The sequence below is a fragment of the Lactuca sativa genome, chromosome 2 (assembly GCF_002870075.4).
Source record: "Lactuca sativa cultivar Salinas chromosome 2, Lsat_Salinas_v11, whole genome shotgun sequence".
In the NCBI taxonomy this organism is placed as follows: Eukaryota; Viridiplantae; Streptophyta; class Magnoliopsida; order Asterales; family Asteraceae; genus Lactuca; species Lactuca sativa.
The window spans coordinates 180,517,760-180,545,705 of record NC_056624.2 but is presented as its reverse complement, the minus strand read 5'-3'; the positions used below and the strand labels follow the sequence as shown (position 1 = coordinate 180,545,705).

General features: G+C 32.4%; 3 protein-coding genes across 7 annotated transcripts; 1 reads left to right on the top strand and 2 right to left on the bottom strand.

Annotated features, from left to right (window-relative positions):
- Nucleotides 1–14,233: 14,233 nt before the first annotated feature.
- On the top strand, nucleotides 14,234–16,704 carry LOC111876691 (lysM domain receptor-like kinase 4). Its single transcript, XM_023873260.3, has one exon. The coding sequence runs from the start codon at nucleotides 14,600–14,602 to the stop codon at nucleotides 16,547–16,549; it is 1,950 nt and encodes a 649-aa protein (XP_023729028.1). The 5' UTR covers nucleotides 14,234–14,599; the 3' UTR covers nucleotides 16,550–16,704.
- A 71-nt stretch (nucleotides 16,705–16,775) lies between these two features.
- Nucleotides 16,776–18,653, bottom strand: LOC111876692 (serine/threonine receptor-like kinase NFP). The gene has a single exon (XM_023873261.2). The coding sequence runs from the start codon at nucleotides 18,651–18,653 to the stop codon at nucleotides 16,776–16,778; it is 1,878 nt and encodes a 625-aa protein (XP_023729029.1).
- A 656-nt stretch (nucleotides 18,654–19,309) lies between these two features.
- On the bottom strand, nucleotides 19,310–22,977 carry LOC111876693 (protein DA1-related 1). Of its 5 annotated transcripts, none has more exons than XM_042899289.1 (12): nucleotides 22,911–22,977; nucleotides 22,393–22,556; nucleotides 22,015–22,182; nucleotides 21,610–21,889; nucleotides 21,372–21,516; nucleotides 21,168–21,288; nucleotides 20,889–20,972; nucleotides 20,445–20,777; nucleotides 20,295–20,357; nucleotides 20,107–20,222; nucleotides 19,961–20,019; nucleotides 19,310–19,867 (listed from the first exon to the last, which is right to left on the bottom strand). In XM_042899289.1, exons 3-12 carry the CDS (start codon nucleotides 22,141–22,143, stop codon nucleotides 19,530–19,532), a joined length of 1,668 nt encoding a protein of 555 aa, XP_042755223.1. In that variant the 5' UTR covers nucleotides 22,144–22,182; nucleotides 22,393–22,556; nucleotides 22,911–22,977; the 3' UTR covers nucleotides 19,310–19,529. The 5 variants fall into 5 exon arrangements, with proteins under 5 accessions (XP_042755223.1, XP_023729031.1, XP_023729030.1 ...); XM_023873263.2 differs by lacking the exon at nucleotides 22,911–22,977 and adding an exon at nucleotides 22,660–22,904; XM_023873262.2 differs by lacking the exon at nucleotides 22,911–22,977 and adding an exon at nucleotides 22,746–22,904.
- Between the last annotated feature and the right edge of the window lie 4,969 nt (nucleotides 22,978–27,946).

Sequence of the window (27,946 nt, the reverse complement as noted above, 5' to 3'; positions counted from 1 at the left end):
AGGTAACTAATAACTTTGTTCCCTTCAAAAGACATGAAAATAATTTAAAAGGTTGAATGGACAAATGTGCAAAACATCGTATGACTACTTTGTTATTGTCCCTATTTTTTATTATCAACTAAAACCAAAAACAAGTTTTTTTTTTTGGTTAAATTAGAACCAAGTTGAGATCAAATTGTGCTTAGAACCAAGTCGACGCATAGATCGAAATAGTTGAAATCAAATTGTCAATAACTCTGAAGTCTTTGTCTCTTTTTAAAGTCAATTATTCGTAAGTCTATATTCCGTTTAGTCCAATCAAAATCTACCACATAATCAATTTTAACTTTATTTTCTAAATCATTCATTCTATATCTATATAAAATATAAAAAAAACTAATAAAGCAACTGTGTTGATGTACAAATACAAATGTTAGTATATATATATATATATATATATATATATATACATATATATATATATATATATATATATATATATATATATATATATATATATATATATATATATATATATATATATATATATATATATATATATATGGAAAAGTGAATATACCTAACAACCTTATATAAGCTTAGGTACCTAACCACATACGTAATTTTGTATCATATTTGCATTGTAATCACCCAAAATTTTTAAAATTCAACCTCATAACTTGATTGCTTCCAAAATCTTTGGACTTTCACGGTTATCTTCCTTCAAATGACGTCTTTCTATCAGAGACCCTCTGGTGGGCTTCATATACTACTGTTACAAATTAAATGGTGTAGGAGGAATACAATAGTGAATGTCTGAAAATCTTGGAAGTAAATCAAGTTAAGGGTTGAAGTTTAAAAACCTTAGACGATCGCAATGGAAATATAATGCAAAACAATGTAGTATAATGTGGTTAGGTACCTAAGCTTATATAAGATTGTTAGGTATATTTACTTTACCCATATATATATATATATATATATATATATATATATATATATATATATATATATATATATATATATATATATATATATATATATATATATATATATATATATATATATATATATATATATATACACTTAGGGTACGACCTTATCTGTTAAAGAACTAGGATTTGGAATTTTGTCTATAGAAATTAAAATAATGTCTATCAAAGCCCAAAGGTCTAGGATTTAGACCACTACAGAAGGGAGTTGAATTGTCAATAGAAATTAAAATAGTGTAAAATTTTGTGAAAGAAAGAAAGGTTTAACTGTTGTCCGTTTACCATCTCACTTATTGTACGATGACAATTAATTTCTAAAAAGAAATGATCAGAAGTTTCATAAAAAAAATTAAAAATAAATAACACTTATCTGTAGCTTCTTGATTAGGTGTTGGTGATTTAGGTTGGTCGTCGGGTGGTGGTGATCGTTGGTCTTAGTTGCAGATTAGAGGACGAAAAACGGCCTTCTCATCGACATGGAGGGTCTCGATTCTTGTAGAAATTTAAGGCGGCTTAACTTTTACGGAAAATTTAGAAATGGAGGGCCTTGACTTTTGACTATCTTTTTTGCACCATATAGTTACAACTGATTAATTTAAAATAGTATTTCATAATTATTTTCTCATAAAACATATAATATTAGATAAAGTTTTTATTTTTATTTTTGTTACTTGCTAGTTGCTAGCAGTGATAGTAATTACTAAATATTGTGTAGAAGTTGTTTGCAAAAAATTATATTTTTTGGTACAAAAATATTTGACGTGATAAAAAAACCGGCCTTAGAGCATCTCCAACTCACTCTCATTCTCCATTATTTCCCCAATTTCTTCTTTCATTCCTTTACAACCCTACCTCATTTATCCGCCCGTTTTGGGGGAAATGAATAGTATAACACTAAATATGGTATTATACTATAAATTTCTCCCAAAATAGGGATGAACTTTGAGTTGTCGGTTTTAGTCCCTTGTTTTCTATATTTATATATTTTCGGTTTTTTATCTACTAATTATTATTTAAATGTAATATTTAATACTTATAATATTGTGTTATATATTAAATTATATTAATTAATTATAAATATATATTTTTTTGTTTATCAAATTCATATTAAAACTTAAATACATATTGAAATCTTAAAACACAATAAAGTATTTTACAAAAACTTATAATTACGTATTATAAATATAATCTTATTTATTTAATATTATTATAATATATATATATATATATATATATATATATATATATATATATATATATATTTGTTAAAACCAAAATAATAGAAAAGGTGTATTTGACAATTTATATAAGTTAGAAGAATGAAATATACTTTTTGAAAGTAAAAATAAGGTAAAAATTGAAGTATGATTGAAGATGAGACACTATTTATCCTATTTTTTACTTCATTTTTTAATGGAAAAATTAAAGTGGGTTGGAAATGGTCTTAAACTGAATTAACCGTCTCGAGAAAACTTAAAACTTACAAAAAAAACAAAAAACATAAAAACAAAAAACAAAAAATTGATCGAGCCGGTGCAATCCTAAAAATTATTCTATTTTTGTTCAAAAAATGGATTGTTTAAAATTGTACTCAAATTGATTTGTGTACATCTCTACACCCCAAGTTACCGATTAGCAAACCGTTCACGAGCATTATATATATTTTAGGGGTAAAAATGAAAACATAAATTAGAAGAAAAAAAATCATGAATAAAACTTAAAAACTTGAAATTTAAAATTATAATAAATATATATTTTTTAAAACATAAACAAATATCAGCTCTATTTGCATGCATGTTTCTCTTTCTTTCTAGATTTTTTTTACTGTATAAATATATTAAATGAGCAATAAGATTCTAGAAAAATTACATAGTACAAATACAAATAGGAGCGATACACCAATCGAATAACATACTGAATCTAAACTAGCTCTTTTAATCCGGATATAAGATGAGATTTGAATATCATCTGCCGTTATCATAGAAGTTGCCCTTCCCCGTCTTGAAAATTCTATCGATTCTGGCTTTTCAGAGAGACCACAACAATGTGTATAAAAGGGGAGTAATCAACTTAAATTTCTTATAAACATTTGAAGAATTAAAAGCCGAACTCAAGGAGGAGAAATTTTAAGGTGTCATATTGCTTGTACCTGACCAAACACCAAACAAGTCCCACACCACAATAGCATAACCACATCTAAAAAAAACGTGATCAGTATCTTCATCTTCCTTTAGACAGAGTCGACAAAGGAAAGAATCCATATTCACACCCCTCCTAGCATTATTACATGCAATAGGTAACATGTTAAGCATTTCTTCATATTTCCAAGTAACGCATGTTTTTCCAAATAGAGTTTTTGGTAAAAAAAAACCTAATTTAAGAATTATGAATTTGAAAAATAAAAGATCGCATATTATTTTCTTTGTTGGTTATGAACCTATCACCTATAAATTATAAAACATAGGACGTAATAATTTCGGCCATAAGATCTTTTATATTTGTTTTTTAGGAAATTTATCTTAATTTTAAATTTATAACAAAAAAATTTGAGTTTTTTAATATACTCATGTTTTTTTTTTTCAAATTAATGTTTTTCGTTTTTACTCATGAAAAATATATATTGCTCGCTAATGATTCGCGAATCAGGATGACTAACGATTCTATACCATGTGTTTGTTTTATTTTTTGCAAAATTTCCATTTCAATTTTCAAATAATATAAAAGGAAAATGACTTACAAGGGTAATTACATTTTTTATCTTGTTCACATTATGACAACTTCATTTTTTTTATACATTTGACCATTAACTTATTAAATGTGTTCATATATTACATTTGTCGCCTGGATGTAAAAAAAATTGTTTAAATGTGAACATTTTTTTTTATAAATTTTTTAAGATTTTTTTATAATTTCTTACAACATTTTTATGGTATTTTTTTCTTATAGGTTTTTCTAATACAATGTTTTAAATTTTGTCTATAGCTTTTTTTTTTTTATAATTTCATATAATTTAATACAAGTGCTTTTAAATCAAATATTTTATAAATGCTTTAAATTTTTCTTACAAGTTTTTAACTTGTTTTTTTATTTTTCATTTTTTTTACATTTTCATACAGTTTTTTTATAACTTTCATATATTTATTTCTAAACTTTCTTTTATAACATTTTTAAAATGTTTCACAGATTTTGTATGACAATTTAATATTTTAAAATACTTTTGTAAATACTAATTTAAAATGTTGTATTAAAAAAATTAAAAGTTTATAAACTTCTAATTAAAAAGTATTAAAAAGTTGGAATATTTTTAAAACATTCACATTATATAGATTTTTTTTTGTTTTTTATTTGCTAAGTAATATATTATTTTTATTTTTTTAAAAGACCATCCATACTTATTGTTACATATCTATTTTATTTAATTTTATTGGTAGATACTATTTACTTTAAAAATGTTGTATATGCTTAAAAACAAAAGTCAAAAAATTATAAGTGGCTATATAAAATATTTCACAAAACAAAACCATTATTTATTAATTAAAAAGTAAAATTTAAAATTGATCTATAATTAACTAATATTTAGGAAATTATAGATATTTTTAAAACAACGTTTGAAAAAATTAATACAAACAAATATAAAAAATAAAATCACTATTAAAAGTGGGGAAAATGACTTATCAGAGTAATTAACATTTTGTTTTGTTTACATTTAGGAAACTTTTTTTGTACACATTTAACTATTTAACTTGTTAATTTATTCATATATTACCATTGTCACCTGCTATAGACGGTGACAATAACAATATGTGAACACATATAACAAGTTAAATGGTCAAATGTATATAAAACTAAAGAAGTTATCTAAATGTGAACAAAACAACAAAGATGATTACCCTGATAAATCATTTTCCCTAATAAAAATGAGGTTTAGCGGGGTACGAACCCATACTTTTCATTATAAAGTGTTGGATTAGTGTTTAAGTCCATAACTATTTTGGTATGTACTTGACCTGATGGTGCATGGTCCTTTTGGGTTGCCTTCACCAAAGCAACTTGATTGGAGAAATAAATAGAGAGAGAGGTTATTATGATTTATTAATATGTTATAAGAATAATATATTAAAGGAGAAATCATAGTTGTTTAATTAATATTGGTCAATAATTAATTAAGAATTAATTTTGTGATCAAGTGTAATTAATTAAACTAGAGGGGTTGAATTGTAATTATGTGATAGTTACAAAATAAGGTAAGGATTGTCTTAAATATAGGGTGAACGAATTTAAGGAGATAATGCCTTAGAATTCGACTAAGATAAGGGTTTATAAGACTTATCTTATGGTTGCTTGGTGGGCAAGCAACTAGATAAGGATAAGGACTAAAACCCTAATCTTTACACCTATATAAACCCCCTAAGGCTCATGAATTCGTCTAACCCTTCCCAAGAGGTCCTAAGGACGAATTCTAACCTCCCTCCTCTCTCTTTATACCTTCTCCACTTGCTTATGGTGTTTGTAAGCCATTAGAGGAGTGACACTTGTGACTCTCAGCTTTCCAAGGTCAATTTAAGGAGGAATTGGATTGTTATTGCTATATAACAATCAAGGTATGTTCTTAAACTTAATTACATGTGAATTCTGATTTCCATATGCTAGAGTTAGGGTATATAGTCTTGGATATAAAGTATGTACAATAGAGAAACCTAGATCCAAGCATTAGGGTTTGTATGAGCACATAGGATGTCTTATGACCAAAACCCATCAGTGGTATCAGAGCCATGATTGGTTTCTATTGTATTGATGCTTGATGTAACTGAAAATCGTGTTTTTGCCTCACTGTTCGACCTGACTCGGCGAGTCAGCCCTACTCGGCGAGTTCCAGAGGGTGACTCGGCGAGTCGGTGCGTCAGATAGTGCTTATCTCGGGATTTCTTGCTGTTTTTGCATTGGGATAATTACCTTATCATGTTAGATTAATATTAATCCGATTATATGATATATTTGACTATATTTTTAATCTAATTGAAGATATTTATCAATTAATAAGATAATTGTTTCCTTATAAGATAATTGATTAATTATTTTAAGTAAATTGATAAATTATTTTGCAAGAAATCATCAAATATGGATAATTATGTGATTAAATGTTAATTTGAATTATTTGTTATTTGATACTTGTTGTTGTGAAAAGTTTCATATTTGGCCCTTTAGGTTTTATAGTTTAAATTTGAACCCCAAAAGTTTTGTTGTTTTGAAATTTAAATAGTTGAAACCCTTATGTTTTGAAAAAGGTTTCAAAACTTGCCCTCAAGTTTTGGAATTTAAATTTTGATTAAATAGTTTAATTTTGATGCATATTTAAATTCTAAACCCTAATGTGTTGAAATGTTTCAAAACTTGCCCTCGAGTTTTGGAATTTAAAAGTTGATTAAAAGTTTAATTAGGAATGTTAAATTCTAAAACTCTAGTATTGTTTTGAAAAAGTTCACATCACACCCTTATGTTTTTTTAATTAAGGTGTATAATTAAAAGAGGTTTAGTAAATCCATAAAAGTTTAGGTTTACAATTTAATTGAATTAAAAGTATAATTGTTAAATTAGACCACCTAGTATTTTGAAAGTATAAAATACACCCTATACTATATATAATATTAAAAGTCTAACATTATATATATGTATGAGTAAAAGTCAGTCTTACCGTTAGTAGGCCTCATTCTCGAAGCTGGTCTATAAGGGGTGTTTAAGGAAATTGCCTATAAAATGGCGATTGAATGAGTATCCACTCTTACCCACGGCACTCTTGACTGGTGGAGGGTCGTTAGCCGAACGGGTAGGATAGGACGAAACCTTCCATTATAAGTATAATGAATTATTAAAGTAACTAAATGTTTCATAAAATTCCCAATCTTAGTTACTTAGGCAAAAGTGAATTGATGCAATTCCATGAAATTACACTTTGTGCCCTTGCAAAGACGTTAGTGGAGCGTGTGTGGTTTATCGGCACACTAAATGGTTCTAAGCAATGGTAGCAAAGGGTGACTCAATGTTTGTCATAGTTCGGTGGAGCGTGTGTGGTTTACCGGCACATCGAATAGGTGACTATAACATGTGAGTGCACCATGTAAGTTTGCATGGTTATTCACACCCGCTTTGTGATCCTCGGCATCCCAGTCACAAACAAGAGGGGCATATCGAGATTTAAACATGCCATTGAAAGTTCAATGTATCTCAAAGGATCTAGGAGTTTTCATAGATTTAAAACTTAAATTTCTTTTTCGTTTTTCATGGTGGAAATTAGTGAATCGTCATTCACTTACCTTCAAATGTTCTGCAATTTGGGTTACGGCATCCCTCTCCCGAGTTGTAGAATATTGTGTTGGGTCCTAGCCTTAGTATCTCATTTGGGTGATTTATTAAGGACTCAATCAATCAACTAACTTGAATTCGTTTTCTCCCGTTTTGTAGATGTCAAAGCTTGACAACTATGGTCTTCTCAAATCCCGTGGAACAAGCATTCCACATGAAGATGATATTCCACGATTCGATCAAGGAACAAGAGATCATGCTTCACTTCCTCCTCTTCCTCCAATTATTCTCCCTAACCCACAAGTTCAAAGGATTGAAAAGTTCAAGATCACTCAAGCCCTTTTGGCAAGTAAACATAAAGAAGGAAAGTCGGTGTGTGCACACGTCCTAGGGATGAAGTCACACATTGATAGGTTAAGAATGTTGGGATCCGTTGTCTGTGAGGAAATGGCTGTTGATTGGGATCTTCAATCACTTCCTAACTCATATAGTGAGTTCGTAAGAGAGTACTATATGATGAACCGCGACGTGACCCTTATAGATCTCACCTATATGCTTATTGCTGCCGAATCAGCAATGGTTTGGCGCAATAGAAAAGCAAAGTTGATTGGTGAATCTGCCTTCAAGACCTCTATAGATATAGACAATGGCAACGAAAGACATGCTATGATCGAAAAGTTTGATCATAAGAGAAAGGCATTGTCTGAAGTAGCTCCATGTTCTGTTCCAAAAGAGTCAATTTGCTTTTATTGCCAAGAGAAGGGGCATTGGAGACGAAGCAGCCCCATTTACCTAAGAGATCTAAGAGATGGGAGAGTCGAAATGTATGGCTCTTATATAGGTAAAATCCATTAACTAACTCTTTTAAACTTCATTCTAGATTCTTAATACATAATGTGATAAAATTACAATTGATGTTTTGTAGAATCGAAGAAAAGAAAGGGAGCTTAAAGGAAGAAGTGAGCAGAATCTAACCGTGGAGGAATGGATTTCGATCGCGTTTCTCGAAGATTAGATTCTTGAGCCACTACTTAGAGTTAGAATTAGATTGCTAAGAAAGATGTATTAGCATAAGTTTTTCAATGAGTTGCATTGTAAGGACAAATTTTTCCGCAATAAAATAAATTTTGATTTTAAATTTTATTTATTTATCCTCACAATGGCGTGTATGAAAAATTGATGTTAAAATGTTTCTATTATTAGCAATAATGGATTTTGTTCTTATATTGTTATTTATGGAAAGTCGATAATTTACCAAATAGGGAGAGTTTCTCATCGCCCAAGTTTCAACTGGACAGAAACTTGGAATCATGCAACGTGGATGCACGATGAATGAGAAATTTCGTATTTGGAAATTAGACTAATTCATTGACAAAGTGTCAAGTAAAGGACTTGGAGATCGAATACACAAAGTTGCGTGTTGATCAAGTCCACCATAAGAGTAAAAATGATATTCGTCATGATTTACTAAAGGTTTAGTAAATATGATTATACTTATAAGATTAAGTGTAATTCTGAATTGATTGAAAAGGTTTAAATCAATAGTAGAATGAATAAGAAGAATCAAGTAGGCAGAAAAATAAAAGTTTCTCCATTCTAAGAAGATGGGAGAGTACCTTTTATGCTTTATGATAGGTCTTAATGATTAAGAACCATATCTCAATTGATCCTTTAAGTGAGTCTTAGTACAATTGTATGTCTAAGAAGAGGAATCAAGGATTGAAGAAATGGTTAAATCAAGAAGTGAATCATACTTCGTCCCAATAACAAGTCTTAAAGTTAAGATTGTGACATTAAGTGAAAAGTATTAAGAAGGTTTGTAACATTCATCAAATGTGGAAAGTTGTGATGTCTTGGATAAGACAAAGACCAACTAGGACCAATTTATGAAGAGTTTTGATAAAAGCTACACTAACTCTTGAATATTTGTTTGTCAAGAAATGTGTTGACAAGAGAATTGTATATGTCAAGGAGTCAGTGGGAGTCTTAATAGTCTTGAAAGGTTTCAAGAACAAATCAAATAAACCTTATCGATCATCACTAGCACACGAGTTGAGGTTTACAACCTATCGTGTTGACATTATTTTGATTCTATGCCAATCCAATCGAGTTAATTATGCATGTGAGTTCTATGAGTTCTCATTTTGAACGCATAAAAGGCAAAGCACCTTAATCAATGAAAGGTACATTGATAGGAAAGGGTGAGCTGCTTAACTACTTGGAAGACATGGTGGGCAGCTATGCTACCATAAAGGCAAGAAATCGAGATCAAGAAAGATCGATCCATAAGAGTTTGAATTTGTCGTAAACTTTGGTTTTGACAAATTCACATGGATAGGAACAAATATACTGTTTAAATCTAAGTGTCATAAGATTTCCTCCTTCATGAAAATGATTGTGAGGAAATGCTTTCACTAAGATAGATTTTAAGAAGATAGTGATTGTAAAATTGCATTCTCGAATTCAATTATGGTTACGGCATCCCTTTCCATAATTTGAATTGTAAGGTTTGGCAATTAGTCTTAATTGTTTAGACACACATATGAACTATCGAAGGCAAATGTGTATAAGTTCAAGAAACCTTGATAAAAGATTATCAAAGCACTAAGTATTAGAAACATGAACTTAAGAAATTCAATAAGCATTGTTTTCTGAAAGTTAAGATGTTTATGAATACATGTCGAAGCTAGCGGGAGCATAAGTGTTATGTTTTATAATAATCATCAAGATAGTGGGAGCATAAAAGTTATGATTATTAAGGAAAGTATTGCAAGGTTAGCAATATTAATTATAGAAAACAAGAGTCATACTTTGCAAAGTCGCAATAGTTGAAGAGTTGTTTTGCTATAATTAAGGGAGAGAATATTATGCTTCATTTCAAATCTAAAGGTTTAGGTTGAGAAATGTTAATAAAATTTAGTCAAAGGTACAAAGTGTGCTCTTAAAATTTCGATTATGATTACGGCATCCCTCTTCACTATTCGAATTTTGAGAACATAGCAAATAAAACATTATGCGTCGTGTCCCATACGCTTCGGGTATAGGATCGATTGCAAATGCTTTAATGTTTGACCATTCTAAAATTTTCCAAATGTCTAGCGCATTTAGAGGGAAAAAGGACAAGAATTGGTTTTGATTAAAATAATTAAACAACTATCAAAGGACAATCCAAGTTCGACGAGGATTGGTCGCTTGTGAGTAGTTGGAAGTATAGTATTGGAAATTATGGAAATGTTTCCATATTGGATGGACCATATCGACTTTATTATGAATAGATAAGATTCTATTAAGAATGAGTTGTCATATGGAAAATATGGAAGCGTGTCCATATTGGGAATTGAATATTGAAAATCTATGACTAGATTAGAAACTTTTATGCAAAAGGATGTTCAAAGGAATTTACTTTGAGTGAGAGACATCGTATCTAAGGAATTGTCTTGTAACAATCTCCGATAGAGGACTTTGTAATATCATTGGCAATAGTCTTTGTGACTTTGGTGCAGTGACATTACGAAAGGATCGTTGCATAGGATGTTAGAATCTATCATATTTTATAAGTAACAAGAATTTGATATTCTCACACTTATGAAAAGGATTTGGAGTTGTGAAATGAGAATGATTGGAAGTGTGTTCAATTTGATCTATTTCACAAAGTAAGAACCATAGGTAAACATTGTGTGCATGCTAGGAGCATGGGACAAGTGTAATAATTCAAGTAAGAAGTTGATTACCCGAAACGACAAATAATGAGTAATCGATATGGTGATAAATAAAAGGAGTTTTATTTATACTCAAAGGTTTGAGGTCATATGGGATTAGTATTATTCTTGTGTTTCACATTTGCATGTTTTGACTTCCAGAGTAATTGAGTTTATTAAGAATAATCGAATTATTCGAACGGGCCACAGTCGTTCATATGTTGGAAGTAGATATGAATGAAGACTGTCGTGAATTGGTGTGTGGATTGTCTAAAGAGCATTAGACATAAGCAAATGCTTGCTGCAACGTTCATGAGTGCTTATGAATGTGATTTGAGCATTGGATTAAACCCACGCTCACTTGGATCACTGCATGAATTGTATCACGAGTGATTGGTGAGACGATAGCATCTTATATTCTTGAAAACGAGATGTGTGAGTTGTATCTTGCAAATCGGTTGCACATTGATAATATGTAAACGCACTAGTAACTTGGTGTTATAAAACATATTGTTGTGTGTGATTCGGTGAGTAAGTGCAAGCAAGCATTGTATCAAAGTTTATTCGTTCCTTTTATCCAAAGAAGGATAAAAGCAATATCTTTGGGCCCCTCGATGATTTAGTGATGACAAACGTAAATGCTCGGCCGGGCTAGGGCTAATTTGATTTGTTCAATTAGTCAGTCGTCATAAATCGGGAATCGAGATATAGTACAAAGAGAATGATTTGAAATCATATCTCATACGATATCAAGAATGGAGGAATATATGATCCCTTATCTAAGGACACGCGTATTTGATATGATCAGAGTTGACAACGGCTTTGGAAAGCTACGATTGCAGATCGGGATCCAAAGTCATACGCAGAATAGTTGTTAGACTTATCCAAGTGGGAGACTGTTTGATTCGTGTCTAAGTCCATAACTATTTTGGTATGTACTTGACCCGATGGTGCATGGTCCTTTTGGGTTGCCTTCACCAAAGCAACTTGATTGGAGAAATAAATAGAGAGAGAGGTTATTATGATTTATTAATATGTTATAAGAATAATATATTAAAGGAGAAATCATATTTGTTTAATTAATATTGGTCAATAATTAATTAAGAATTAATTTTGTGATCAAGTGTAATTAATTAAACTAGAGGGGCTGAATTGTAATTATGTGATAGTTACAAAATAAGGTAAGGATTGTCTTAAATATAGGGTGAACGAATTTAAGGAGATAATGCCTTAGAATTCGACTAGGATAAGGGTTTCTAAGACTTATCTTATGGTTGCTTGGTGGGCAAGCAACTAGATAAGGTTAAGGACTAAAACCCTAATCTTTACACCTATATAAACCCCCTAAGGCTCATGAATTCGTCTAACCCTTCCCAAGAGGTCCTAAGGACGAATTCTAACCTCCCTCCTCTCTCTTTATACCTTCTCCACTTGCTTATGGTGTTTGTAAGTCATTAGAGGAGTGACACTTGTGACTCTCAACTTTCCAAGGTCAATTCAAGGAGGAATTGGATTGTTATTGCTATATAACAATCAAGGTATGTTCTTAAACTTAATTACATGTGAATTCCGATTTCCATATGCTAGAGTTAGGGTATATAGTCTTGGATATAAAGTATGTACAATAGAGAAACCTAGATCCAAGCATTAGGGTTTGTATGAGCACATAGGATGTCTTATGACCAAAACCCATCATAAAGTGCAAGCATCTTCCCCAGTTGATTTAACTTACCCAATTGATATGTTCAAATTTCAAACAAAGTGTAGCTCGCATGAATATTAATAGACTAGTTGTGAGACCCATGTATTACATTAGTTAATTTAAACAAAAAAAAAAGTTAAATATAAAGGTCAAAATATTTAAGAACTTTGAATTATAAGATAATAAGAAAAATAATGATTTATTATCATGGAAATATTTTTTATCTTTAAATTTAAACAAATAATTTAAATAAAGAAAATAAACTAATGAGCTTTAATTTGGAATTAAAAGGTAAGTTTATTAGTGAAATTAATATCCATTTATTACTATATTTATTGTAATTATTACATTAAAATATTATGTGAAATTTAATAAAATAGAAAAACTCATAAAATGACATGTGAAAAAAATCAAAATAACCACAAAATAACATTTGACAAATTAATGAGAATGTAACAAGTGACAAAAAAAAAACATTCATTTATTATAAATGATTCGAGATGCATTGTATCGAAAAAAAAAAAAGTTAACTATGGACCACATCTTTTCACAATTTAGCGAGCCCAGTTAAATTATCTATATAAGTTATCTCTTTTGTTATTTGAAAAATATTTATTTTCTTCGTGAAATATGAGTTTTAAATGAGATCTTTTAGTGAATATTAAACTAATAATCTATGCAAACAAGGGATATTAAATAAATAAAATTGTTTATACCTTAATCCATTCAATCAATAGTTGACAATTTCAAGTCAAAGTATATACCTAATTCTAGGTCTCGTATAAATTAAAATATATATAGTGTCAATAATTCTCGATTTTCAAGCAATTTTTGTCTGTTTTTAAAGGAATGATGAACCCTCATCCTAAGGCTGTCAATATTAAAATTCTATATAGGTTCATTTTTCGTTTTGTAAGATCATAAGCGTAACATCCTACAAAAAAATTTAAAACTTAAAAAATACATTTTTGTCGACCAATTAACTATTCAAATAAGAATAACTAGTTTAAAATATGAAAATACATTTTCAATGCATCATTTAACAATAAACAATTCAAAAAATGTTTTATAAAGTTCACATTCGATTTACTTAGTTAACCGATACAACATATTATATATATATATATATATATATATATATATACATTCAAATGGTAGAGCTTTTACGAATCAATCATACGATCATTCCTCAATCTTACCTTAAAACATTCCAAATACGATTAAAATCGATTTACCTAAATAAGATTGTAAAACCGCCATCATCAAAATTATAATTTTAACAACTTTACCTTATTTTCAACACCCCTATCAATATTAATTTATTTCCCATCAACCATTATAATCAAATTATGTGCTCCAATAAAAACCTACCACACAATCGTTTGTCTTTGTTTTCTAAATCATCCATTGTTTGTATAAAAAATAAAAAATAGAAATGATATAAAACCTATTTAATATAAATAATAAAAAATTCTGTTAAAAAAAGTATTAAATAACATTGTCACCATCTTTGAAATTGATATTGAGATGAAATGATATAGAAATTATTATACATGGATCACCACCACCATTTCAATAGTTTGGTGTGGATGGTTCCGCTCTCGTTGACCCAACCAACATCCAATCATGGATCACCACCACCATTTCATATCCATTTTTTTACTCACTCCAGTCACTTTACCCATTCATTCTAGAATCTATCTACTTTCCTTCCATATGACTCTTTCAATTCAACACTTTGCTTCCAAAAAAAAAAAAAAAAAAAAAACTCCAGACAATATCTGTTAAAATCTTTACTATCATGCCTACGCGTTCTTCATCCAGCTTCGTCAACTCCATATATATGTGACTCAAATCCACCTTTTTCTTCCCATTTAATCAACTTCTTCTGTTTTCTGAGCTTAAATCTGCTTAATTTGAGCTGAAGCATGGCGTCCATGCGTCTTTTCTTAATTTTCTCTCTCCTTTTAATTTTTCCACTGGTTTCAATCAAAGCCCAGCAGCCATACATCAAGAAGCTAAACACAAACTGCAGGGTCAGAAATGCCTCAACTTCTGTTCTTGGTTATGCCTGTAATGGCGTTAATCGTACCTGCGAAGCTTATCTCACCTTTCGATCCCGACCCCCGTATAACACTGTTACGTCCATCTCCAATCTATTAAACGCAAACGCCACTCAGCTTTCTCAACTCAATTCCGTTTCTGAAACCGCTGCTTTTGGAACCGGTGAGACAGTTCTCGTGCCCACCAGGTGTTCGTGTCTTGGTCAGTTCTATCAAGCCAATGCAACGTATGTTATTCAATCCGGAGACACCCCTTTCACAATCGCAAACAATACTTTTGAAGGGCTATCGACTTGTCATGCTGTTCAGGTTGAAAGGAGCAATCTAACCATTGATATATATCCTGGTTCAAGACTCACAGTGCCTTTAAGATGTGCTTGTCCAACCGAAAATCAAGCTGCTGATGGTATCAGGTATTTGTTATCTTACTTGATCACTTGGGGACAAAGTGTTTCATCCATAAGTGCGATCTTTGGGGTTAATACTGGGGTGACTCTTGCAGCCAATCAATTATCAGAACAAGATTTTACCATTTACCCCTTCACCACCCTTTTAGTTCCCCTCTCCGACCAACCTTCAAGATCTCAAACCATAGCACCACCACCCCCACCAACAACATCGCCGCCACCATCATCACCACCACCACCCACTTCCTCCGTTGATAATAAATGGATATACATGCTCATAGGAGTCCTTGGAGGGGTTGCTCTCACATCTTCAATTGGGTTCGCTGTTTTTTGGTTTTGCTTTCTTCAGAAGAGAAAGCAGATTCCTCCGCCTATGGTTTCTTCTGCTTCTCAGAGCTTTGAAGCAATCGTGAAACCAGGGGATAAGAAGTTGGATGTTGATGAAGACTCGGACTTCATGGAAAGTTTGAACAGCATAGCTCAATCCCTCAAAGTATACAAATTTGAGGAACTTAAGTCAGCCACACAAGATTTTAGCCCCAATTGTTTAATCAAAGGATCTGTTTACAAAGGCACCATCAATGGAGACCTTGCTGCAATCAAGAAAATGCATGGAGACGTCTCGAAGGAGATTCAATTGCTTAACACTATTCACCATCATAATCTCATTCGCCTATCAGGTGTTTGTTTTAATGACAGCCATTGGTACCTTGTTTTTGAGTTTGCTGTCAACGGACCCTTAAGTGACTGGATCTATCAGGATGAACATGAACAAACCACCAACAAATCCTTGAATTGGATTCAGAGAATACAAATCGCTTTGGATGTAGCAAACGCGCTTGATTATCTTCATAGCTATACCACTCCTCCATACGTCTACAAGAATCTAGAGAGCAGCAACATCCTTCTCGATGATGAATTCAGAGCCAAGATAATAAATTTTGATCTCGCAAGATCAGCCGAAGGGCAAGCAGGTCAATTCGCACTGACTAGACACATAGTTGGTACTCGAGGTTACATGTCTCCAGAGTATTTAGAGAACGGTTTGGTTTCCACAAAGCTTGATGTTTATGGATTAGGCGTTCTAATGCTTGAAATAGTGACAGGGAAACATGTGTATGAGCTTTATGAGAAAGTGAAGAAGAATTTATCTGAGGTTTTGGATGATGTTCTTGAGGTAGAAGATACAGACGAAAATCAAAAGTTGACCGATTTCGTTGACCCTTTTCTCCAAGGGGATTATCCTCCGCATCTCGCCATGTCAGTAATCCGATTGATCGATGGTTGCCTGGATAAAGATCCATCCGCTCGACCTGATATGAATGAAGTTTCACAATCTCTTTCTAGGGTTTTGACCACTTCACAGGCTGTAGATATTTCAGTAACCATTTCAGTTCAAGGGAGATGATTTTGTAAAATCACTTAGATTTGTACTTTATTTTATATTATCTCAAATTCTAAATGGAATATGAATCAATTTTCATGGTGTAAAGCTTCGAGATTTATTGTATCAAAACCTTCTTCTATGTTATATGTAAATAGACGAAAAGTATATTCAAGAAACACGATGAGAATGGAGTTTTACAGATATATTACATATCACACAGTGAGATATACTTTTCTTTTGGCATGTTTCAACGAGCTACAACTGGACTAATGAGGTGAGGATCTTCTGTTTCAGGAGAAGTCCAACATCTTTCATACATATCAGAAGACGATTGAGCAAGAACAGATAGATTGAAGACGATCTCTGACATTCCTGGTCTATTTGCAGACTTTTCTGATGTACAAGCTCTAGCTAATACTGCCATGTTTAAAGCACCTTCAATAGGGTAAAAGCTTCCAAGATTTGGATCCATCCACAACCTTAGATTCTCCTCTCTTCTCTCTTCTTCAACTTCTAGAATCTTCTTTATTTCCTTCCATGACATACAAATCTCTCCATCTTCTCTAGTTTCCATGGCTTTCTTTCCTGAAAGCAACTCCATGAGAATAACCCCGAAAGCAAAAACATCAACTTTTAACATGATGGAGCTTATGGCAGGTCTAGCTGCAGAAAAGTTTCCAATTTTGGCCTTGAAAGTGGAATCAAGAAGTATATTACTTGTCCTGAGGTCTCTATGAGCAATACTAGGTTGACTATGTTCATGCATGTATTGCAAAGCGTTAGCAATATCTAATGCTAGATTCAACCTCTGAGACCATGAAAGAAAAACAACAGAACCCGAAGAAGAAGAAGAAGATGAAGATAAAGGAAACAACCACTTGTCAAGTGATCCATTTTCAGCATACTCATACACTAAATAGCAATTCCCATCAAAATCAGATGAAATCCCCATCAACTTCACAAGATTTGTATGGTTTACTCTCTGTAGTATCTTCAATTCCTCTGTTGCATCTCTAAATTTCTTCACAGCCACAATCTGACCTTGAATTACAGCCTTGTAAACAGACCCTCCAATTCTATACCTTTCACTGAAGTTCATAGTTGCTTCCATGATCTCCTTTCTATCATACATAATCGGTTTGCTTAAGTACCCTGAAACCCCTGGAAGCAACTTATCTTGATTGTTCTTCGTGGTGGGTTCAAAACCTTCAACTTTTGAACCTTTCTTCATATGTAAAAGATCAGTAAACTCAAAAGAAGACTCGTTACGAGCCATGATTCTTTTGATCTTACGCGAACGATATTTATAAACCATAAACAACAACAGAATAAAAAGAAAGAAAGATCCGATAGTTCCCAAAGCTATAAACACTAGCCGAAGCTTCTTTGACTTTTGACTTTTTACATCAGAGAGGTGATTATCAAGGTGAGGTGGAGGAGGAAAGATTGGCAATTCAGAGACTGGTATAAGAACTGGAAGACAAACAGCAGCAGTGAAGTTACGAAAATTGTTCTCTTTATCAATATCATAAGAACTTGTGTTAAAAATAGAGCTCACAGGTGATAGTTTATCTTCTGGTTGCCATATGTAAGTGATAAGATATTTATCTTGAGTTTTTTGTAACTTTGTAGGACACTTACATAGCAAAGGGAACACCACTTGATCACCAACTGTCAAATTGGTTGGATTTAGAGAAGGGTTCATGTCTTGAACATAATGATAATCAGTCAGATTCTGGAACACTGAAGTTGCAGCAACATAAAAGCTATCACCTTTCTTGATTGAATACGTGACTTTAGAGAAATAAATACTCCCATTGCATGAACAGGTGATGGGTATTAACAAAAGCTGATTAAAAACTATTTCTTGATTTTCTGATGTGAGATTGCTAGCTTCTGCAATACTTAGGCGACTGACATCAAAGAGATCAGATATGTTACCAAGATCCATGTATGGTGACCTGGCACGATACGTGAGGTAGGTTTGACAGGTAGGAGGTGAGTCAGCAGAACACGAGAAGTTTGTGTCTGCAGATGTTGCAGAGACAATGCATGGATTAAAAATGAAGAAGACAGAAAAAGCTAGGAATGGAAGAAATGAGAATGCCATGGTAATGAGCTTCATTGGCAGGTGAATTTTGATCTTACTAAATCTCTGTTATTATGTGCCGAGAATAGGGAAGTTGCTATCCTGTTGTTTTCAATCCTTAATATTATAGTGGAGTTGTATAGAATACGTCATACCTTTATGAGTTTCTTGATTTTATTAACCAAGATGACTCCAATAATTGTGTAATATATTCATGTAATTAAATAAAGAATCCAAGTTGGGACGGCAGATTATGATGTTAGCTGTGGCATAGTCTAAAGTTTGTCTTGTTAGAAACTTTCAAAATCCATGGAATTCTAACATCTTTGATGATGATAACAAGAAAAGGACAACTTAGGAATATTAATAGATTTCAAAACAACTTTAAAAAAGAATCTCAAGTGGCAAAGGAATTAGTGTATGTCTTCAATTTTTTGTTGGTGATCCACATTTCTTTTTCCTACTCTGTTTCCTTCACATTAACTTCTATTCCTTACATAATGGTTTGGAAATCAACTAATGATATTGAGATTTTAAGTAACACAATTGTCTATCACTTTAGGTGGGACAAAAGATTACCAATTTTTTGTCCCTTTAACATCAGTTGAGTCTCATTTCAATGTAACTACAACCTCTTCCACATAACATTTTTCGGTCATTTAGTAAAGCAGTAAAACATTAGAAAATAGAAAGGGCTAAACTGAGGTCTTGTATAAATAGAAACACATGTCATTCTATATCATCACATTTCATTTTTTTACCCTATATATCAACAGTTGTAGAAAGTAAAAACCAAAAATCCTGTAATGCCACTTTCCAAATAGGGTTTGGAAGTTGGAACCATTCATGGGAACAGTTCTTTATTCATCTTTTCTTCTTTTAATACTCAAAAGCCATTGACTTTCCAGTTGACTAGCAAGGAAATCTTCCAGTAAGTCTAATATGTTCCAGAGTGCTTCTAAGCCCATACTTGAGCACAGCCTTATTACCTTCTCTGAATCCATCTCCATAAGCTGCAGATGTATCTGACTCAATCTGGTGTTTAAAAAACTCACCAAGTTGCTTCTCAAACTGTGACCTTTTGCCTTTCTTTGATGAAACAGGAACAGATGATGATGATGATGATGATGATGATGAAGCAGCTGCAGCATTAGTGCCACTAGATCCAGCCATGATCTCAGAATCCAACCACATATGAGCAAGAACTTGGCAAATCCCTTCTTCAACATCAGGAGGAAGATTAGAGTATCCTGTTTATTGATTGACACAAGAGAAATGAAAGAATCAAGAAAGATGATTGAAGGCAAAATGGTCCACTCAAAAAAACAGAAAAAAGCACGAACCTTTAAGCCGGAGCCATGCATGCATCATCTCATGAGCCAGAATTGACCCCGTCAATAACCTGAATTGATGAACTTTTTTAACTATATATGATCACATATTGAAGAATGATTTATGAATTTATACAAAAATATATATAAAAACTTACCTAGGGAGACTATACAAAATGAGAATAGCTGTCACTTCACATTTACGAACAAGTTTATAAGGCTCTGTAAACATGTCTATTATTCTACCTGCCCCTACCCTTGGCCTCCTTATTATCTGCCATTTTCAGTAAAATAAAAACATTAACACATATTTACTATTTACTTTAAATAAGATTAAGAATCATACAGTGCTAATGGTTTGCTCTTCTGAAAGACAAAGTCCTCTAGTTTCAGGCATATGATGATGACCCTGCCACCAATGCAAGATTGAACTCAAAAAAACAGTTTCACTGGTATTTAAAAAAAATGAAAAACATTTAAGTTATTTAAGACTTACGTGTTTTTCTCCTTCCATGGCTTCATTTAGAGCTTGTCTTTCAACCAAAAGCAATGGAACTTGTTGCTCAATTTTCATATTTAACCCTTCATAAAAATCTTGGATTTCAAGATAAAGGGGTTGACATTCATGAGTATCCATTATTGAAGAGTCAAGACACTCCAAACATAGCTTTCTTCCATCATCTAGCAACAGATATTTTGTGTCTCTTGGTTCCATTCTTTCACAGCTACAACATCGAGGGGTCCCATCATGTTCATGGCTAGGACAATACTTTTGTAGCCAGAAAGGATGTGCCCTGTACTCGATCAAACCAGCCCCATTTGTAGGTATCTGCCCATAAATTTAAACAACAAAAAAAAAACAATCTTTATCAGTTTATCTACATACATGATACAACCATAGTTTCAAGATTCAAAAGGGGATAACAAACAAGAAACTTACAAAGTTCTTGCAAACATCACATTTTGGGTGATGATGTTCTTTATAGCATGATTTGTGGAACGGACGGTTGTCAGACATGGAAAACTACATAGATGATAAACGGTAAAAAGGTAAAATTTTGAAATGAAAACTTTCAAGAAACAAGAAATGTTGTGATTTTCATGGACTTGTGAATCCAAATCTGACATCTTTTTTTTTCTTTAAATTATGTAAACCTTATGGTGTCAATTTAGAAGGAATATAGGAACACCTTGTTAAAGAATTGGAGTAGAGTTGGACCTCATAATCAGATATTGGAATATTGCAAGCATGACAACGGAAGCATTCTGGATGCCAAACGCCTCCCATGCAGCTTAAAAATCTCCCATGACCAATTTCACCATTGCAACCTGCACATATCCTACATTCCACATGTTTCAGATGGCTTTGGTTTGCAATGGTTAATATTGGAAGAACAAAAAGAAAGTGTTTAAAAAGAACTACCTGTATACACCTGGAAAGAAACTTGGCAAACGAGGAAACAGGCTTCCATGGTTATTTCGTGGTGGTGAGTTCAAGTTCATGTTTAAGCTTTCTTGAATAGCCTTGGCGAGTTGCTCATCTTCTTCCTCCAAATGAGAATCTTCATCTAATAAGATAGTAGTATCACTTAAATAAGTATATGATAATATGACACATGAGATGATGGAGAATTTGTCAATTCATAGCAAATTCAACCTACCAATTACTTTTTTTCCTTTATGATCTTCTTCAGAGGGATAATTTGATCCTCTGTTATGTTGTTCTGGTTCTGGAGATGAAACTGCATCATTATGATCTTCTTCTAGAGAAGAAACAGAACCTTCTTCTTCTACTTCTTCTTCTTCATGTTCATGTACACTTGAACGTGCACTTTTTTTGTCATCTTCTACAAGGGAAAGTGCACTTCTCTCATCTTCTTCAACAAGGGAAAATGCAATAGCTCTGTCAATTTCTTCCTGATCAAAGTCTGACAATGCATCCTAAATTTAGGACAAAAGAGTACAGAAATTCAGTGCAATTTTAGATAAATACCACATAGTCACATACATTAATATAGGTATATAGAGATAGATGTTATTAAACATGTAAAGAAAATGTTAACTACCTCTGTAGAAGGAGGCTCCTCCCAAACTTCTTCATTTTCGTATCTGTCATGATATCGACCTTCTGAGATTCTATGGCTTGAGCTGGACCCTTTTAAAATTTTAGTTAGCCAACCCATACCCCTAATCATATCAATCGATTAACGCTTTTTGTTAGAACAATTGCGAACCTATATGTTGAGAAAAAAGGGCGATCTTTAGGATTGGTAATTTTATAATTGATCTCAACTTCCAACAACCTAATCAAATACTGAAAGGGTTCAACCACTAAAGTATCTAAAAAGTGAAATAAATAAGGAATCTTCCAGATAGACTTTGTTAATTTTGACGTCAGAGTGTAATAGACTAACAGATAATGTTTCTGGGAGTGGAAGTCTGACCTTACGCAATTCAAAGAATCCGCAGAAACCAATGAAGCTGATGAATCCACGGAGAATCAAAGGAACCCAGTTCACTAGTGGGCATAATCATCAAAAGAGAATCGAAGTCCATGGTGAAGATGAATTATGTTCCCACATTTTCATGATACTCAGTTACTCACCACCTGCCGACAACAGTATGAAGAGAATCCGACTTTAAACAAGATTCTTACGAAAAAGGAGAAAATTCAGATAAAGAACAAGAGAGTTATTGAGGCAACTTAAAACCTAGACCAAGTACAAGCAATCTTGGAGAACAGTATAAAGTTGGATTTTTTGTAACATTAAAAGTAAAAGGATCATCAAATTCAAACCATATGTTGGGTGAGGTGCGAGTAGAAAGCAGATAGGCAACCCAAAGGATGTTGGTTGAAATTTAGCATTTGGTTATCATTTTGATTTGGGAATTGGGGCCTTTTGCTCCAATTTTTCCACAATAAAGTACGCTACATGTCAAAACTGTGAAAACAACTGCTTACCTCCTCCATTCGTCGATGAAAGAAAGGCGCAACCAAATTAAAGGGGTGTTTCGGACTGAGTTTTTACAATTATTAGGACTATTTGTTTGACTCATTGTACTACTCTACAAGTTTAGTTAATCAATTTTTTTGATATTCGACAATTTAATAAAGAGAAAATGACAAAAATAGTCATTTACATTAATTATATTATAAAAATAGCCAAAAAAATTCGAAATTGTAAAAATAGCCCTCAATTTCGCAGATGGAAATGTCCCATCTGCGAAATCACCATTCCATCTGCGAATGTACAAGCAGCTAAAGCACAGCTGTGCTTTAGCTGCTTGTACATTCGTAGGTGGTTTTATTTTTATTTTTTTAATTTTTTTTCTCTCTATATATTGAAAATGTAAGGTAAAATCGCAGATGGAAATGCCCCATCTACGATTTACTCTCATCCCATCTGCGAAATTGTGATTTTTTTTTTGTTTTTTTTTTTAGTTTGACTATGAAATCAATTGGTTTGACTACGAAATCATGTTGCTATATAAAAAGTTTTGTAGAAAATTATTATTTTGGTTGTCATTTGTTTAGGAACTTTCTCTAAAATTTACTCTAAAAAATGATTGAATATTTGGTTTGTCTTGTAACCGGTGGGAGATGGCAAGTTAATATAACTAATCTGGAATACGTATGTCCACAGGGAGGTATTTCCGAATTTGCTTTGATATTTTCTGAGTATATTAGTTATAGTGATTTTGTATCTTTGGTAAGAAGCAAAATTGGTTTGTTAGACAAATATAGAATTGGTCTTCGTTTCCACCATCCTGAATTAAATTATTATATAGCTATAGTTGAAGACATGGATGTTAGAATGTTGATAAACGTAATCAAATGTAGTAGATGAAGGGCTGTGAAAGTGTTTGTGGTGGTTGATGAAGTCGAGGAGGTTAATGGGGGTGGTGAAATTGGAAACCAGCTTGTTGGTAATTTATGCAGTTATAAAGGGAGCAACGATCCAATAGGTACTTTCAATACTCCTAGTGTACCTCAGTTTCGCAGTGTTGCTAAAAATGTTAATGTTAGTTATTCACCTATTCACTATGTGGATCCTGAGAATTACAAGCATGTTGGTGATGATGATGTTGGTACTTATCTTAATGATGTGGGCGGTCGTTGTGATGATGTTGCCGAATAAGAAGTTAAAGTTATGAATAGGCGTGTGGTAGATAAAACTAAAAAGAAAAAAATTCAAGTCAAAAAAATGAAAAAAATCATGTTTACGTGCATTATGTTGATGTTGGTGATGTACGTTTAGATATAACCGAGCTACAAAGCAATTCCAATAGAGATGAGTTGGGTGATGAAGTTAAAGCTAAGTTTCCCGATAACCTTTTTCACGGTATGCCCCCTGTACCAGAATGTCCACTTGATCTTAATGAAGATATCCCAACACAGATGGTAGACATGAATCTTCAAAAGATTCAATGTGAGAGTATATTTAAGAACAAAGAACTTTTAAAGCGGTGTATTGGTAAAAAAATGTCTTCGAGAAGGTTTCCAGACGAGGACAAGTAGATCCACCAAATCAAGGTATGAAGCTGTGTGTGTTTCGAAAAATTGTTCTTGGTTACTAAGAGCAAAAACAATTATAAATTCTGATGGACTTTTCCAAGTGAATAAATTTGTTGATGTACACACATGTTCTTCAACATTTTTGCAACCTAATCATCGACAAGCAAACAAATATGTTCTGGGTGAAAATCCTGAGACGGAGTACTTTAAAGTTTGACGACGCTCAGGAAGTGATAAATAATTATCTATTTTGTTCCATGTATCCTCAAGATCAACATAAGTAAAATCCCAAAGATAGCTACCCCAAGCAAAACTAACAAAACAAAAAAACAAAATTGGTTTTTATATAAATTATAACTTTAATAAAATAAAACTTTTAACGTAAACAAAATATACCTGTTCCAGAGATCCAAATTCTCAGCAAAAAAAAAAAAACAATCTTGTGGCACCCGATCATTAATTTCTTTTCTCAAAAAACCATCACACAAAATGTATATCAAACATACTCTAACTGCATCAACGTTGTCAAGTTCTAAGAATGTTCGATTTAAAATTAAACGTTTCAGGTCGCTGATTTTCACCGAACTATTGGTATGGTCCGGAAATAGCCACTCACGCAATAAACATTTTTTTTTACTAGTTAATAATTTTTCCAACGTTTTTTCCCAATGTTTTTTGGATACTCCCCTAAATTGAAGCCGGTTATCAAACAAAACTCTTCCGGCCTATCAACCATTTTCGTATTGCCTACTCGAAAATATAATCATTTTATTCTATCTGGAGATAAAACAGGGTCCGACCGGATCTGATGAAGGAACATTTTATGGAACAACAATGCGTCCCCTTGTAAACGAGGGACATCAATAAAATAACCAAATACAGTATCTCTGAAAATGGCACGTCTGACACCATCTAAAACTTCAAATACTTCCCATATATTACCGCCCGAGCCTTTTAAGTTCACAATTGCTTTCATATTGATAAAACTAAAATCATACTGCAAACAAAACACAAAAACAAATTAGAGAACTAAAAAATATTTTGTTTTTAAAATATATGATTATGAACTGCAATAAGTACATAAACAATTAGTAATGTAAATACAAATTCTTAATTAATAATTTATATATTTACGATAAAAAACAATAACATACATATATATATAAACAATTTTCCAAGTTATACAACAAATATATTTACGATAAAAAACAATATCATACATAATTATATAAACATTTTATTAAACAAATTTTCAACTTAAACGACAAATATATAAACAATTTTTATCTTTCTAATTATATAAACTAATATTTTATAACCATATAAACAAACAATTTTTCAAATAAAACGACAACCAAATTAACATTTTTGCAAGTTATACGACAAATATATACAAATTTTCAACTTATACGACAAATACAAACAATTTCTAACAATATATATACGACAAATTTTCAACTTATACAAATGTTATACTTATACGACAAATATATATACAAACGACTATTTTGCACATACTGTAATTTAACTATCTTTCACTTTATATAAACAATTATACGATAAGAATATACAAGTTTTCAAGTTATACAACAACTAAACAAACAACAAAAATAACAAATTGTAAACATTATCTAACAATTTATTTAAATTTAAACCACCAGATGCACACTCTACGCAGTCTCTACTTGTACATTCAAACAACCACTAACAAAATAACATTTAAAGTTCAAGTATACTAAAGAAATATTAAAACTATCAAACACAACAAAATTACCCTTTCAAAAACTTTATAATTACTATTTTTTTACACTAAATAATACAATAAATGATAAAATAAAAAAAAGTTTAAACATTAAAAGTGTTCAAAATCTAACCATATTTGCGGGATTGTTGACATAATCTTCCATTTTCTTCAAAAACTAGCCAAAATCGCAAGAAAAGCTCAAAAATAGAGAGAGTTTTTGTGTAGAGAAGGGTGAAAAATGGAGAAAAAAAAAACGTTTATATAGTGAAAGCTAGGGGATTTTGCAGATGAATTCGTGATTTCGCAGATGGACCATTCCATCTGCTTGTACATTCGCAGATGGAATGGTGATTTCGCAGATGGGGCATTTCCATCTGCGAAATTGTGGGCTTATATTGTATTGTTTATGCTTTTGATCTGTACGAACATGACATCCCAAGTCTTTTAATGAAATACATTTCTACGGAAATGCTTTTGATAAATCTTTATCATATTTTGTTTTGGGACAAATTCCGCAACACTTTCATTTAAAATGTTACTCATATTTTTAAACAAAGCATAAACAAACCAGTCTTTTCTGGCCGTGATTTTGGGGATGTCACAGGAGAGCTTTCGGCCAGAAAAGTTCAAATGAAGGTGGGAGTCCCGTATTTATAGGCGGGGTGTAGGGTCGGTAGTTGGGTCCACCTGTCTCTGACCGTAAACTGGTTTACGGCCGTGAACATCACTCAGGCCGAAAACTTTTGATTTTTCAAAGGAAACTCGGGTTTTTCGCGTGATTTTGGTTCCGACTCATATATAAAATTCAATTATATAACTAAATGATTTTCCAAACCAAAGGAATTTCACTAAACTCAATAAAATTCAAATTTTATTAACGGAATCGGGCTAACATTGACAAAAAAAGATTCGGGTTGTCACATCATCCCCGATAGAGGGAATTTCGTTCCGAAATTCAAACATAGAATATAAATCATGGGCTCGGAAAGAGATAAGGATACTTCTGTTGCATTGAATCTTCGCGCTCCCAAGTGAATTCAGGTCCCCGCTTGGCATTCCAGCGGACCTTCACTATCGGTATGCGACTTTGTTTTGTTCTTTTGACTTCTCGATCCATGATTTCAACTGGTTCTTCCACGAAATTAAGGTTCTCATTGAGCTCGATCTCATCAAGAGGGATCACAAGTGTTTCGTCAGATAAACACTTTTTAAGTTCGAGACGTGGAAGACGGGATGGATATTGCTAAGTTCTTGGGGTAAATGGAGTTTGTATGCTACTGGACCGATCCTAACGAGGATCTCAAATGGTCCTATGTATCTTGGATTCAGCTTTTCACACTTTCCAAAGTGTATCATGCCTTTCCAGGGTGAGACCTTCAAAAGGACACGGTCACAAACCTGGAACTCCAAAGGTTTTCGTCACTTGTCGGCATAGCTCTTTTGTCTATCTCTTGAAGCTTTTAGTCGTTCTCGAATTTGTACAATCTTTTCTGTGGTTTCAAGGATGATTTCTTGGCTAGTGAGAAAGCTATCTGGGACTTGACCTCTAGCTAACTGCATGTCACCCACCTCAGCCCAACATAGAGGGGATCTGCACTTACGGTCATAGAGGGCTTCAAACGGCACAACTTTGATGCTAGTGTGATAATTGTTGTTGTAGGAGACTCGACCAAGGGGAAATGGGTGTCCCACGACTTGCCAAAGTCTATAATACACGCCCTCAACATGTCTTCCAATG